General features: G+C 47.0%; 1 protein-coding gene across 1 annotated transcript in view; it reads left to right on the top strand.

Annotated features, from left to right (window-relative positions):
• Positions 1-15,937, top strand: part of MYO5B (myosin VB) — a 184,632-nt gene that overhangs the window by 45,125 nt on the left and 123,570 nt on the right. The window contains exons 2-4 of the mRNA XM_014960788.1: positions 2,453-2,563; positions 2,720-2,786; positions 6,219-6,363. Of these exons, the coding sequence (XP_014816274.1) occupies positions 2,453-2,563; positions 2,720-2,786; positions 6,219-6,363 (323 nt within the window). The remainder of the gene's footprint in view (positions 1-2,452; positions 2,564-2,719; positions 2,787-6,218; positions 6,364-15,937) is intronic.

The following is a 15,937-nucleotide window of genomic DNA, read 5'->3' on the forward strand; positions in this document are numbered from 1 at the left end:
GCGTGGAGATGGGAGGGGGACAAGGGAGATTGGGGTGGGGGTCCCAAACCAGCCCCTTCCCCATGACAGGGAAAGCACAGGAGGCTTGAGGGATGCTAGAGGTGATGTGCTGAGAAAAGTCTATTTATTTATTTTATTTCCTTCCCCCCCGCCCCCTCCCCGATTAAAACTGCTGCTCTGGCAACATGATTTGTTTAGCTCCATTAACATCCAAGGGTTCCCGCTGCTGTAGCTATTGAACAACTCTAAAAATAATTACACACAATACAGCTGAAAATACATTGCTCTTCAGCTGCAGAACAGACTCTTGCCTCTTTAACCCTTGGCTTCTCCTAGCATTATTTGGCTGGTTTTTGCCAAGGATTTGGTTTAAAGACGAGGGACAAAGCCATCTTGGGTGCAACGGTCGCTTGGATTTGCTGTGGTTTCCCTCAACACCTTGTATTTTGTGCAAGAATGAGGTTATATAGATATTATTTCAACCAACAGGAAGGGTTGGGGGGAGGTTATGCCCCTCAAAATGCCATTAAATTTATGATTGTTGAAGGGTTTGGGTTGACTCAGTGTTGGCTGGCTGGGTCCAGCATCCAACTGACTTTATGGGACTGTTCCCAGCAAAAAAAAAAGCCTGACTCAAGGTGACTTCTAGCAAGGATAGAGCAATTTTGGGTTCTTTGTCCTCAGGACCGTGCCCTGGCAGCCCCATGAGCAGGACAACTGGTACCTGAAGTGGTCAAAAGAGAGGTGGATGTAGAGGGTGAAGGACACCCATACGTGGAGGTTGTGGTGTAGCTGCTGGGTCTACAATATGTTTCTCCCAGCTCCTGAGAGAGGTCTCAGCAGAGCAACAGTGACTTGCTCGGCACAAGGATGTGCTTTTATGCAGCTTGGGCAGAGTATTTCTCTCCACATCTTAAAATCAAATTAAATCTCATTAGCAGGAGATGTTGCATCTCCAAATAAAGCCATAATCTCGTTATGCGTGAGCAGTGCGGCTCCCTCTTGGATTTTGTCCCCTCTTGGACACTTTGGCTGAGCTGTAGGGGTCCACCTTTGGGGTTTCCTCTTGGAGGCCCAAACATTGGAGATGCTAAAAAGGTTAAATATTGTCTGTAAACGTTTTTCTGGAGCTTTGAAGCCTCTCTGTAGGTTCGTCTCCAACCGAAGAAGTTGGTTTCTGTGTAGGGGTCCACCTTTGGGGTTTCCTCTTGGAGGCCCGAACACTGGAGATGCTAAAAAGGTTATTAATTATATATAATTGTATATATAATATTGTCTGTAAATGTTTTTTCTGGGGCTTTGAAGCCTCTTGTAGGTTCGTCTCCAACCGAAGAAGTTGGTTTCGGTGTCTTCTACTGCCTCCTTAGCTCCATGGGTGCTCGGCACGAGGATGTGCTTTTATGCAGCTTGGGCAGAGTATTTCTCTCTGCATCGTAAAATCAAATTAAATCTCATTAGCAGGAGATGTTGCGGCTCCAAATAAAGCCATAATCTCGTTATGTGTGAGCAGTGCGGCTCCCTCTTGGATTTTGTCCCCTCTTGGACACTTTGGCTGAGCTGTAGGGGTCCACCTTTGGGGTTTCCTCTTGGAGGCCCAAACACTGGAGATGCTAAAAAGGTTAAATATTGTCTGTAAACGTTTTTCTGGAGCTTTGAAGCCTCTCTGTAGGTTCGTCTCCAACCGAAGAAGTTGGTTTCTGTGTAGGGGTCCACCTTTGGGGTTTCCTCTTGGAGGCCCGAACACTGGAGATGCTAAAAAGGTTAAATATTGTCTGTAAACGTTTTTCTGGAGCTTTGAAGCCTCTCTGTAGGTTCGTCTCCAACCGAAGAAGTTGGTTTCTGTGTAGGGGTCCACCTTTGGGGTTTCCTCTTGGAGGCCCGAACACTGGAGATGCTAAAAAGGTTATTAATTATATATAATTGTATATATAATATTGTCTGTAAATGTTTTTTCTGGGGCTTTGAAGCCTCTTGTAGGTTCGTCCCCAACCGAATAAGTTGGTGTTGGTGTCTTCTGCTGCTTCCTTAGCTCCATGGTGGTGGTTTTGGGTTAGGACCCCATCGTTTTGTGCGAAAGAAATACGCTTTGGTGTCCGACGTGGTGGGGGGAATCGTGGTGTCTTCTACTGCCTCCTTAGCTCCATGGGTGGTGGCTTTGGGTTAGGACCCCATCGTTTTGTGCAAAAGAAATACACTTTGGTGTCCGACGTGGTGGGGGGAATCGTGTTATTTCATAAAAACTTCTGGAAGTCTGGTGTTTTGGGTTGTGGGTTTGTTTTTTTTTTTAAGAACATTTACTGGGGGGACTAAAATAAATTGTTTGGCCGCATCGACTTTATAACGAATGTGGGATTGTATCCATGGTGAATTAATCAATTTATGATGTAATTTCCTGAGGTTTCCTTGTGATTAAGCTTTTTCTTTCTTTTTTTTTTTTTTCCCCTCTCTCCAGTACACCAGGGTTTGGATTCCTGACCCTGATGAAGTTTGGAGATCGGCCGAAATTATCAAGGATTACAAAGAGGGAGATAAAAGCCTCCAGCTGAAACTGGAAGATGAAACTGTAAGCTTTTGACCGTCGTTATTCTTTTCAGTCATTTGAAAGCTTCAAATTAAATGTGTGAAGAAGCCTGACCCATCTCGTATTTTATTTTTTTTTTAGGAAGCATTTGAAAATGTGTTTTATTGCTTTAGCACTTCCAGCTTTTTCCTTCCCCAGATATTTGTGTTTAAAGTGGGTTGCGAGGAAGCCCTTGACCTCTCTCATTTCTTTCCATCCCCCCCTGGTGAAGCTGTAATAGTCTGTGATATCAGAATGAGGGTTTGGTGTTGGGTTTTTTTTTCATTTATTTATTTAATATCGTGGCAGTGTGTTAGAAATATCAGTTTCTGCTTTTTTTTGTTGCTGAACAAATTAGATGCTGGTGGCATCGACTCAAACTTGGGGACCGATGAGGGGGAAAAAAGAAATCACACAGAGCACAGAAGCAACTGCTGCACAACAACTTTCTCCACGCCTTAGTTTAAGTTTTTTTTTTTTTTTTTTTAAATAAAAAAGCTCTAGAAGACAAAAATTAAAACCTCATTTAAATGTAGATGTTTTTTAGCAAATGCTGCTTTCAAATGGATGAGCAGCCCGGCCTCACGGCGTGTGTGCGGCCGGTGATAAATCATTCTCGACGCAGAACTGGGGGGGAAAAAGCAGCTGATTTCTGTCCCCCACAGAAAGCTGATGTGGTGGGACGTCGGGTGACAGATGAAATTATTTGTGGTGTTTGCTCTAGAAGACAAAAATTAAAACCTCATTTAAATGTAGATGTTTTTTAGCAAATGCTGCTTTCAAATGGATGAGCAGCCCGGCCTCACGGCGTGTGTGCGGCCGGTGATAAATCATTCCTGATGCAGAATGGGGGGTAAAAAGCAGCTTATTTCTGTCCCCCACAAAAAGCTGATGTGGTGGGACGTTGGGTGACAGATGAAATTATTTGTGGTGTTTGCTTTGTCTACAAAATTTGGGTGGTTTATGGGAAGGGAGCAGCCATGCTACGTGCCTGCTACAAGGTGTGTTTTCCACGCCTGGTGCCTGGTGTAGCAGGAAGAAGAAATATGTTTTTTGTGATGAGTTCCACCTCAACTGTCCTTGGAAGCATCTCCCCAGTTTGCTCTTCCAGCACAGGGCAGCTTTCTGAGGAGGGTAAAGGATGGATGATGTTCCTTGCATTGGCTGCAAAATTTGGGTGGTTTATGGGAAGGGAGCAGCCATGCTACGTGCCTGCTACAAGGTGTGTTTTCCACGCCTGGTGCCTGGTGTAGCAGGAAGAAGAAATATGTTTTTTGTGATGAGTTCCACCTCAACTGTCCTTGGAAGCATCTCCCCAGTTTGCTCTTCCAGCACAGGGCAGCTTTCTGAGGAGGGTAAAGGATGGATGATGTTCCTCTTGGAGAAGTTTTTTCTTCCTCCGTGGTGATAAATCTGGATGAGGAGATGCGCAGATGCCACCTCATTGTCCCTTGGAAGCATCTCCCCAGTTTGCTCTTCCAGCACAGGGCAGCTTTCTGAGGAGGGTAAAGGATGGATGATGTTCCTCTTGGAGAAGTTTTTTCTTCCTCCGTGGTGATAAATCTGGATGAGGAGATGCGCAGATGCCACCTCATTGTCCCTTGGAAGCATCTCCTCAATTTCCTCTTCCATCATAGGGCAGCTTTCTGAGGAGGGTCAAGGATGGATGATGCTCCTCTTCCAGATGCTTTTTTCCCCTCCTTGGTGTTAAATCTGGTTGAGGAGATGCACAGATGCCACCTCACTGTCCCTTGGAAGCATCAGGTGTGTTTTTAGAGGACCACGAGTCACTGCCCCTCGCTTCTTGGTGGGCTCCCTGCCCAGTAGCCCTGTGGTTGGGCTCTTCTAGTGTGGGGCAGCTTTCATAGAAGAATAAAGGATGGATGATGCTCCTCTTCAAGATGCCTTTTTCCCCTTTGTGGTGGTAACTATGGATGAGGAGATGCACCGCGTGGTCACCAGGCATCAGATGCCACAAGGATGACCTCCATTGTAGGTTTTCCATGTGCTTTTTCTCTTCCTCTTGAGGCCAGAAGATAGAAACCTTGGAGAAACCAAGCAGCAATGCTCAAGCCTTTGCAGGAAACTGGTGATGGGTGTGAAAAGCACTACAGGCTTCATCTCCAGGGCAGGTTTCATGAGCAGCACCTAACGGGTGCCCTTTTTGGGGTGCCTGGGTGCAAGTGGGTGCCCATCTCATCCACAGCAGCTCCTTCTTACCGCTTGTGGTGCTCAGGCTGCCAAAAGATGTCTGAACATCTTTCTGGGCACTGCAACCTCCATCCTTCATCTCTGGTTGAGAACTTCAATAATTTTAATACTTGGTGGGTGGGGATTTGGGGTTTTTTTGCTCTTTAATCTGGATATTTCCCTGGAAACCAAAGCGGCTTAGAAGTCCTGCAAGGTCTACCTTTTTGCACAGCTGAGTTTGGGGTCAGCGGCGTTAAATTACAAGGAGATTAAAGGATTATTAGGTGTTAGTGGCACTTCACTGTCACCGTGAACCCCAGGAATATCTCATTTGGGGCTTGTGCTCAGCGTGGTTCCTCCCAGAGACCCTTTTTTGACGCTCTTCCATATGGAAACCTTGCCTGGATCCAAGCCACGTTGGGTTGAAAAGCTTTAGTGAAGGGGAACAGCGCATCAGATGGAGACACCGAGCGTATATGTATCTTCAGGGGATTCCAAGCTGTTGAAAGCCTTTTGTTCCTGAGCAGCCAACATGCATTACCCGACTGTTTAGTGCTTCTCTTTTGTCCTTGTTCTTTTAAGTGAATTTTCATGGATTTTGTGGTTTCTGCCTGCGAGAGTGCACTTTGTGAATCAAGAGCTGTTAAGACGTGAGGCTGAGAGTGCAAACTCTTGAAAATTGGCTTTGGCAACATAGTTCAAGTATCGTGGTGTTTTTTGGGGGGATGAGGTTTCCTGGGCTTTAGCCTGGAGCACGGCACCCTCTCCCACCGCTCCCCATGCTCCCTGGAGTTCCTTAAAATAACAATTTCAACCTGCAAAACCCAAAGGAACTTTGGAGGTGGTGGAGTTTGTGAGTGCTCTGCTTCTTCAGGGTGCAGACCAGCTCCCTCAAACCCTTGGTGGCACCACGTGTGGCTTTGCCTCTCATTAATTCCTGGGCTCGCCGCCTCCTCCGAGCTGGAGAGGAAAGGAGACTTTAAAGCTTTAATGCAGGCTCTGGCATTCCTTTCCTGTGATTTATGCATTTCATTTTGATTTGAGTACGTTCTTTGTTAGGAGCTTTTTACTCAGAATTTAAGCTGGGGGGGGGGAGAAAATCCGGGATATTTGTTTGGGTTTTGGTTGCAGAGGAATTGCTTTTTCTGAAGCGATGGCTCAGGCACCGTTTAGCCCCTTCTTCTCACTCTTTTTGCAAAGTCTGGCTTCACACAATGAAGATTATGATATATTTGCTTTTCTCCCCAGTTCCATAGCCCCCGTAGCTGTACTGGAGCTTATATCCTCGCTATCAAAGCGGAGCACTTTGAAGGAGATGCTGAGATAAGAATTAGGAGCCCTTCCCCATTCCTTTCTCATCTTTTTTCTCATCCTCCAAGCCTCATATTTAAAAAATTGCTTAAAAAACCAACTAACTCAAGCCCTGAAAAGCCTGAAGTAACGTATCTATCTCTTTATCTGTTTGAAGGTATCGTCCTTGTTGCCATCAATCCATATGAGCAGCTGCCAATCTACGAACAAGATGTCATCTACGCCTACAGCGGCCAGAACATGGGGGACATGGACCCCCACATCTTCGCGGTGGCGGAGGAAGCCTATAAGCAGATGGCCCGGTGAGTGGGCGCTCGGTCGACGGGGTTGGATGGAAAGTGGGCAAATATCCAATTAAATATCGTAAAGAAGCAATTAAAGTAAAGATATGGGAAAGAGCGTGGAAAATTTTAGGGTTTCATCTCTGCTGAGCACAACGGGGGCTTCTATCATGCCTTTATATCCATGAGTTGGTATGGTAGCTCCCCTTCATGGTGGCCATCTTCACCCATGGGTGCTCTAGCTCTGTTCCTCTTCTACAAGATGCAACACTTGATTCCTGTGTCAGCCTCCCTTCACGCTGAAATCTTTTTGAGATCAAGTATTTCTAATTAATTCTAATTACCAACTTGACGCCGTTATCATCTGGTGAGACTGTTGGGCAGGTTGGGCTGATGGAGATCTTTGTGGTCCTCAGGAACTCACGGGTTGAGCGCCACCGTGATTCAGATGGGGGTCCTTCTCCTCCTCCTCCTGCTGCTTGGATTAGTTTCTTGGAAGAAATTCAAACCTCTCTGCAAATGTCATGTTTAATAGCTTGGAGGAAAGCGCGTTTCAGATAATTTGGTGAGATAATCAAGCTAAACCCAGCAGCTAATGTCGGTCCTCCTTATGGAGACGCTGTGAATTTTGAGTTAGGACGTGACTGGCAGATATTTGGAGATATTTATGGGTCCTGCGAAGCTGGTGTCTTCACCAGATGAACATGGGTTTGAGTTTTCCTTTATTTATTTCTCCGTCTTGCTAAGGACAGATGTTCTTAGCTGAAAGTTCTTGCACCGGGGATTATTTTAATGTAGTTGTTGGGATTCGTACGGTGTGTTTAGATTTTTCTGTGGATTAGCTGTGATTTTTATACAGCCCTGGCTTTTAATACCAAGAGTGAGCACTGAACCGTTTAGTGAAGGTTTCAGCCTGTTTTCTGCCATGGCTTGGCTGCACGTGGTGAATTAGAATGAGTTTCTAATCAAAGATGAGCCAGAGTTCAATCCCAAAAATGCAGCTGGAGGAGCATTACCATGGGTGGAGGTGATGTGTTATTTTAATGTAGTTGTTGGGATTCGTACGGTGTGTTTAGATTTTTCTGTGGATTAGCTGTGATTTTTATACAGCCCTGGCTTTTAATACCAAGAGTGAGCACTGAACCGTTTAGTGAAGGTTTCAGCCTGTTTTCTGCCATGGCTTGGCTGCACGTGGTGAATTAGAATGAGTTTCTAATCAAAGATGAGCCAGAGTTCAATCCCAAAAATGCAGCTGGAGGAGCATTACCATGGGTGGAGGTGATGTGGATCGTACAGGAAGGACGTGGACCTGTTGGAGCGAGTCCAGAAGAGGCCACAAAGATGAGCTGGAGCTGTGAGGACAGGCTGAGAGAGTTGGGAGTCTTCAGCCTGGAGAAGATAAGGCTCCAGGGAGACCTTAGAGCCCCTTCCAGTCCCTCAAGGGGCTCCAGGAAAGCTGGGGAGGGACTCTGGATCAGGGAGGGGAGCCATAGGATGAGGGGGAAGGGTTTGACCCTGAAAGAGGGGAGATGGAGATGAGATAGAACAGTTGGTGGTTTCCTCCATATTTTTTGCAGACAGTTGGCAAACTGATAGCTTTAGCCAGTGATGCTCAACTCTGTGCTCCCAGCCTTAGAGTAAATCTGCTTTTTTGACAGCCACACAACTCATTCATAACTGTGGGAGTGCTCTGTTTGCAAGGGGACATGGAAATAACCACCTTTGAGGCTTTTAAACAGAACAGTTGGTGGTTTCCTCCATATTTTTTGCAGACAGTTGGCAAACTGATAGCTTTAGCCAGTGATGCTCAACTCTGTGCTCCCAGCCTTAGAGTAAATCTGCTTTTTTGACAGCCACACAACTCATTCATAACTGTGGGAGTGCTCTGTTTGCAAGGGGACATGGAAATAACCACCTTTGAGGCTTTTAAACAAGATACTGCTCTGTCTCGGGCTGGTATTAGGGTAATTGCAGGCTTGGGTACAAAAGAGGGATTCAAATGGGGCTGAGGAGAGACTGTGAGGTGGATTATAGGAATCAGGCAGGTTGTTTGAAATGTGCCTTGAAGTGTAGCACTCTGTATTTTGAAATCTGAAAGCTGCTGGGTGGACGTTGTGTTCTCTGCAGTTCGATACGGGTTTTTCCCTCTGTAGGGAGAGCGGTGGAGCTGCTTGAGATGGCAAGATACTGCTCTGTCTCGGGCTGGTATTAGGGTAATTGCAGGCTTGGGTACAAAAGAGGGATTCAAATGGGGCTGAGGAGAGACTGTGAGGTGGATTATAGGAATCAGCCAGGTTGTTTGAAATGTGCCTTGAAGTGTAGCACTCTGTGTTTTGAAATCTGAAAGCTGCTGGGTGGACGTTGTGTTCTCTGCAGTTCGATACGGGTTTTTCCCTCTGTAGGGAGAGCGGTGGAGCTGCTTGAGATGGATGTGTCTTGCGCGTAGATGCTATGTCTCGTGGATGATGGATGTAGTGCATTATACAGAATGTGTTTTTCATGGAACGTAGAGTGCATTATACAGAATGTGTTTTTCATGGAATTACAGAATTATATGGCGTTGGAAGGGACCTCTGGAGATCATCTCCTCCAACCCCCTGCCAGAGCAGGTCCACCCAGAGCAGGTCCCACAGGAACGCGTCCAGGTGGGGTTGGAATGTCTCCAGAGAAGGAGACTCCACCATCTCTCTGGGCAGCCTCTGCCAGGGCTCTGCCACCCTCACACCAAAGAAGTTCCTCCTCATGTTGAGATGCAACTTCTTATGGTCAAGTTTGTGCCCATTTCCTCTTGTCCTGTCCCTGGGCACCACTGAAAAAAGCCTGGCCCCATCCTCCTGACACCCACCCTTCAAGTATTTATGGGTGTTGATCAGATCCCCCCTCAGTCTTCTCCTCTCCAGACTCAAAAGCCCCATGTCCCTCAGCCTTTCCTCATCAGAGAGATGCTCCAAGCCCCTCCTCATCTCTGTAGCCCTCTGCTGTCCCCTCTCCAGCAGTTCCCTGTCCTTCTGGAACTGGGGAGCCCAGAACTGGTCCCAGTGCTCCAGGGCAGAGCAGAGAGGCAGGATGACCTCCCTCCACCTGCTGGTCCCACTCTTCCTGATGCCCCCCAGGATGCCATTGGCCTTCTTGGCCACATTGGTGGCTCAAGGCACGTTGCTGGCTCAATTTTTGCTTTTTTAAAGTGAATAACTGACTCTGTGAGATGCCTCCTGTCTGCAACACCACAACAGGGGCGTACGTGAGCGTGGTGGGACATGGGTCCTTGGGCAGTTGAGCCATGAAGATGGAGCTCTGTGAGCGTGTCAAAATTAAACTGATGCAAAACCATCACTCCTTTTGCAGTGTCTTAACTTTTAAATGATTCTGTTATGTCTGATGCATCCTATAGACTCATACATTAAAAAAAATGGAATTATTCATCCTAAAACCAAATTAAATGCAAATCACATCATGGAAAAGCGCGAATAATAATGCAGGTGTGCGTTTCCTTTGAATTTCTCTGGTTTTCTTTCAAAAAGAGTGTCCTCACTGTAAGAAAATCAGACAGGTAAAACAAGTTTTCTCCGTGGAAAAATTTCCTGGAAACAGCTGATGGTAGTTGCAACATCTCTGAGGAAAAAGGTGCTGAGTAAACAATTTTCTGGAGCCACAGGGCAGCCGTAGCCGTGTGAGTTTGGTGTTGTGTCAGCTCCGAGTCCTGCAATAAGGAGCTTCATTTTCATGCTTTTATATGTATCTGTGGGATAATATTCATGCAGATTGTGTGGCAGAGCAGAACTTAATGAGCTGACTCTCGTTAAACTGCTTCCTTGAGGTCAGATGCTGCATTGGGGTTATAAACCCTGCAAAAAAATAAGCCTTGAGACTTTTTTGGGGGGGCCACAGGCAAGTAGTGTGTGCGAGCAGGTTAATGGTGTCAGCTTCTCCCTTGGTGCCAGGTTTCAAGTTGCAGCAGTTCTCTGAGGGCAAACTTGTCACCTTTTCATGGAGACCTGGATAAGGAAGGATAATGAAGGTGTTTATGGGACAAACAGAGCAAGAATGTAATAAGGAAATAAGAAGTCACCTTGAATAACTCTTCTCCAGTTCAGAAGGCAAGGTCATAGAATCATAGAATGGTTAGAATTGGAAAGGACCTTGAAGATCACCCAGTTCCAGGCCCCTGCCATGGGCAGGGACATCTCCCACCAGACCAGGTTGCTCCAAGCCCCCTCCAACCTGGCCTTGAACCCCTCCAGGGATGGGGCAGCCACAGCTTCTCTGGGCAACCTGGGCCAAGCTCTCACCACCCTCCCAACAAAGAAGTTCTTCCCCAGATCTCATCTCAATCTCCCCTCTTTCCATGTAAAACTATTACCCGTCATCCTATCGTCATATATTAAAAAATATATACACACACATATATAAAATATAGAAAAGGTATAATATATGCACATTATATATATTTTAGCTTTATTAGTGGCCCAGAGCCCACTGGCTTTTCTTCCTGGTGGTGTCCATGAGATGGGAGTGGAGGCATCTTCCCAGGTGGCTGTAAAACTACGCCGGGTCCTGTGTCTAGTGTTGCCCCATCATCATAAAATGTCTATTTAAATTAGGAAAAAGCTGTGGGTGGGCTGGGCAAGGGGTGTATAACAACAGCTGCTCCCTTTTTTTGGGACAAAATAGTTGGCAAAGCATCTGAGTGCTGCTTATGATTGGGATGTGTGTTAAAACTCCCCTTTAGATGAAAGCTTCTCCCAAAGAGGATGCTTTGCAAGGACTTGGATGTAAAAGAGCTTCAGGAAAAAAAAAAAAAGGCAAGTGATTAAAATTCATCTGTGACAGCCTCTAATTTTTCCGGTGACCAGCTCTTTAGAAGCTCCCCGCGTACCCAGTGTGAGACGAAGCGCCCTCGGTTCATCCAGACAATATTGTTTGAGGCCAAATACACAGCGTGGAGTTAATTTGCTCCAAAAGCTGCTACCGGAGGTGATGGAATCAAACGTTGGGGTGGTGGAAGGGATGGATGGTTTAGCTGATTGCTAAATAGCTGAGGCTGTGGGGTTGGAAGCAATTTGTGCTTTGGGACAGGGAAATGCAACCATCTCCATCTTCTTGGTGTTCCCTGGTGAGGTGCGTTGGGTGTTGGTGCCTTTTACACCTTTGGGTGCTGCAGAAGGCGTTTGTCCTCCTGAAAGTGGACTAAAAGCTCTGGGAGAACATCCAGAATCTCTCAGAGAGGCAGCACAGCCCTGGCTGATTGCTTCTTGCTTTTCTTAGAGGAACAAAAGATCCCTTGTGTGCCCAAATCCAGGCAGCGGCGGCGGCTCGGATTTCCTTGTGTGTCATCACTCTGGGCAGAAGCCAGGGTGTCCAGCAAAAATTCCTCTTGAAACTTTCTTTCTGCTGAAATCAACCCAACCAGCAGCTTTCTACGCAGGAACGGGGATTTTTTTTTTTCTCCCTTCTAATCCTGACCCACGTTTCTCTTGATGACTATGTCCCATCAATCGCTGGAGGTTACCAAACTTTGCACGGTGACAGTGGGACACCAGCTTCTCACTCCCAGAATCTGGGGGCTTTGGTTAAAGGTTGGATGTTCCCCTTCGTGTCTGCAGCCCCATTTTTCTTCTCTAGTAGTGGCTTTTCTGGTTTTGGCCCCTCTCTCTTCCTTTAGTACCAGTTGGGTCCGCTCTGGGCACAGGCCAGGACTTGCTAGGCCAAGAAAGGTTTGTTTTTTTTTTTTAATGCCTTTATTTTTTGTCTTTTAATCATGCATTATGCTTTATAAAGTGCAAAATTGAAGAGCAGTAGATGAAAGGGGAATGTGGTGTGAATGGTGTTGCTGTGGGTGATGGGGCAGAAGAATGGGCCCTCCAAAGGCTGTCAAACATCCAAAAATGTTGACCGGCCACCTCACCAGGATGGGGAAGTTGGTGAGGCCTTTTCCCCAGCTGGAGCACTGGGTCCAGTTCTGGGCTCCCCAGTTCCAGAAGGACAGGGAACTGCTGGAGAGGGGACAGCAGAGGGCTACAAAGATGCTGAGGGGCCTGGAGCATCTCTCTGACGAGGAAAGGCTGAGGGACTTGGGTCTTTTGAGTCTGGAGAAGAGAAGACTGAGGGGGGATCTGATCAAGGCCTAGAAATACTTGAAGGGTGGGTGTCAGGAGGATGGGGCCAGGCTTTTTTCAGTGGTGCCCAGGGACAGGACAAGAGGAAATGGGCACAAACTTAACCATAAGAAGTTCCACCTCAACATGAGGAGGAACTTCTTTTGTGTGAGGGTGGCAGAGCCCTGGCAGAGGCTGCCCAGAGAGGTGGTGGAGTCTCCTTCTCTGGAGACATTCCAACCCCACCTGGACACGTTCCTGTGGGACCTGCTGTGGGTGGCCCTGCTTTGGCAGGGGGTTGGAGGAGATGATCTCCAGAGGTCCCTTCCAACCCCATATCATTCTGGGTTCCTGTGAAAAATGGGGAGTAGGGAATGAGATGGTCTTTGCTAAAATCATAAATTTAACGGTGAAAGCGTTGTAAGAGCGATGTTATATCACACATGTGGACCTTTTAATTAGCATTACATGGCAGCAGTCCCTGTCAGATAAACACAAAATAAGTGGGATGTTCAAATCTTTCAGTGAAAAAGATCTCGGGCAATAAAGGACTTGCAGAAGCCACCTAAGAAGCGTGTGGGCTGGGTGATTTAACGGTGAAAGCGTTGTAAGAGCGATGTTATATCACACATGTGGACCTTTTAATTAGCATTACATGGCAGCAGTCCCTGTCAGATAAACACAAAATAAGTGGGATGTTCAAATCTTTCAGTGAAAAAGATCTCGGGCAATAAAGGACTTGCAGAAGCCACCTAAGAAGAGTGTGGGCTGGGTGGCAAAGAAAATATCATGTTTTTTATGTCGTTGTGCATCCGTTGGGCTGCTGCTTTAACAGATGCGCGGTGTCTGCAAAGCTGCTGCGTGTGGTCGGACAGAAATATCTTCATCTCATCCATGTATAACTCTGCTAAACTGGAAACGCAGAATGTTTAATTGTTCTCCTGCCAAGAGTATGAAAGGGCTCTGAGGACCTTAACTGACCCTTGTAACATGGGTGGGAAAGCAAGTGTTCTGGTAATGTGTTGGTTAGACTGGAGTTTCCTCCTTCCCAGCATGAAGGTCTCCTCCCAGTGTTGTCAACAGAATCGTAGAATTGTCCAAGTTGAAAGGGACCTTTCAGATCATCAAGTCCAACCATCAACCCAACACTGACAAAAACCACCACTAAACCATGTCCCTCAGCATCACGTCTGCTTGGCTTTTCAATATCTCCAGGGATGGTGACTCCACCACTGCCCAGGGCAGCTTCTTCCAAGGCTTGATAACCCTTTCCATGAAGACATTTTTCCCAATATCCATCCTAAATCTCCCCTGGTGCAACCTGAGGCCGTTTCCTCTTGTCCCATCGCCTGTTCCTTGGGAGAAGAGACCAACCCCAGACCCCTCACCAGCTCCGTTGCCCTTTGTTGCCTTCATTCTTGGAGAAGGAGTAAATTAAGACGTGCAGGAGTGGTTTTGTGGATCAGTTCAGCTTCTGTGTAGCTGTGCCACAGATCTCGTGTGTGGCTTGGTCGACGCTGGATAAACCTCAGTGTCTGCAATTCGACCCAAGGTCAGCATCTACTGTGTGATTCCTAAATTAGAAGTGATATGGAAATAGTGTGTCTTCCCTTTCCAGCCTTGCTGTTCTGGCATGAAATGCTCAAATATCTGGACTTCAGATGGGTAACTCTAGTAGTGGCTTTCCATTTTTGTTGGATGTTGGTCCATCCAAGTCTTAAAAAAAAATAAATGACTGCCTACACCAACAGGCAACACGGATGATCTTGCAGAGATACAGATGCTGGTGGGGCTGTGCATGGCCACGACTGGAGAAGAGAAGGCTCTGGGGAGACCTAATAGTGGCCTTCCAGTGTCTGAAGGAGGTCTACAAGAAAGCTGGAGAGGGACTTTTTGTAGGGGTGTGTAGCATTAGGATGGAGGGTAATGGCTTCCAGCTGAGAAAGGGGAGATGTAGATGAGATATTGGGAAGAAAGGAGGTCTACAAGAAAGCTGGAGAGGGACTTTTTGTAGGGGTGTGTAGCATTAGGATGGAGGGTAATGGCTTCCAGCTGAGAAAGGGGAGATGTAGATGAGATATTGGGAAGAACTTCTTTGCTGTGAAGGTGGTGAGAGCCTGGCCCAGGTTGCCCAGAGAAGCTGTGGCTGCCCCATCCCTGGAGGGGTTCAAGGGCAGGTTGGACGGGGCTTGGAGCAACCTGGGCTTGTGGGAGGTGTCCCTGCCAAGGGCGGGGGGGTGGGAGTGGATGGCTTTTAAAGTCCCTTCCAACCCAAACTGTTCCATGATTGCTCTTTTTTCTGCTCTGGGGTGTAATTCTGGAGCTGGAAAAGAGCAGAAATTGCAGGATCAACCCTGCTCATAAGCTAATGGAGGCGGGGAAGAGTATGGGCACGGTGGGGGATGTCCTTTGATAGCACTTCAAATTTCAAGCTTTACAAGAGGATTTAAAACCGTACAATGAGAGAGCGGGTAGGAGTTAAAAGAGAGATTAACCCCCGGCAGAGCTGCGAGAGGAATCAGGCTGGCACAATAAATAAGGCTTAATGCTGGGTTATATTAAAGGCAGGGAAGGGTTTAGGGCTTCTGATGAATGAGGCTGAGTCGGGGGGGTTTGCTCAGCTGGGCTTTGCAGGAGATACCATCTCAAAACTAAAGCTCTGGTCTAAAAAAAGGGTCAGAAGAAAAAAAAAAAACCAACATTCAATAGCCTTGAATTTGAGAAGGGGAGAAACCAAGGGGGTTCTCTTGTTTAAAGTGGGATAGGGAAGAGGGGAGAAGGTTTTGGAAGAGCCCATAAACGTTCTGGTGCTGGTGTTAGACCTCAGGCTTTGCAGAAGGAGCTGGACACAACTTCTCCAGAGGCGATATCAAGACCTCAGGGTGGAGAACCCAGAGCGCGTACCCAAAAGTCAACGATCCAGTTGATTTCTGAAAATCTCTTTCTGGACTTTTCCTACTGTATAACAACTGTGTGGGAGTTTTACAAGCATCAGTGGCTGATGATGAAGGTGATGAAGGAAGGACCTTCTTTCTGAGATTGCCATGGGGTTGGAAGAACAACTGGCTTTGTCCTCCTGGTGCCTGTAGAGCTGAACTGCTGGGGGTAGCATCATCTGAGCTTGGGGAGCAGAAAACCGGTGGGATTCTTGCCCCAATGTGGTCTTTTTTGGGAGGATGTGAAGCCTCCTCTATCTTCAGGGCTGCAGTGCTCCACAGGGGCCACCTTCTGCTTGTTGGGTGGCTTGGGTTGGACCAAGAAAAGAGCATCAGGGTGCTGGAGAGCTAATAAAATCGGCCGGGCGCGTGTTTTGCTCTTGTTAGAAACAGCACACAAAAGAATCACTGACCTCATTTTAGCGTGGCCGAGGAGCTTGTCTTCTTCTCCAACGGGGGTGTGTGGAGCATAAATCCTGGGAGAAGGTCATCCATCCATCTTTCCTGCCCTGGGGAATTGGAGGAGGACCAGAGCCAGCTCAGCGTTTTGCAGAAACTTTGGAG

Source organism: Calidris pugnax, unplaced genomic scaffold (genome assembly GCF_001431845.1).
Source record: "Calidris pugnax isolate Ruff unplaced genomic scaffold, ASM143184v1 scaffold150, whole genome shotgun sequence".
Lineage (NCBI taxonomy): Eukaryota > Metazoa > Chordata > Aves > Charadriiformes > Scolopacidae > Calidris > Calidris pugnax.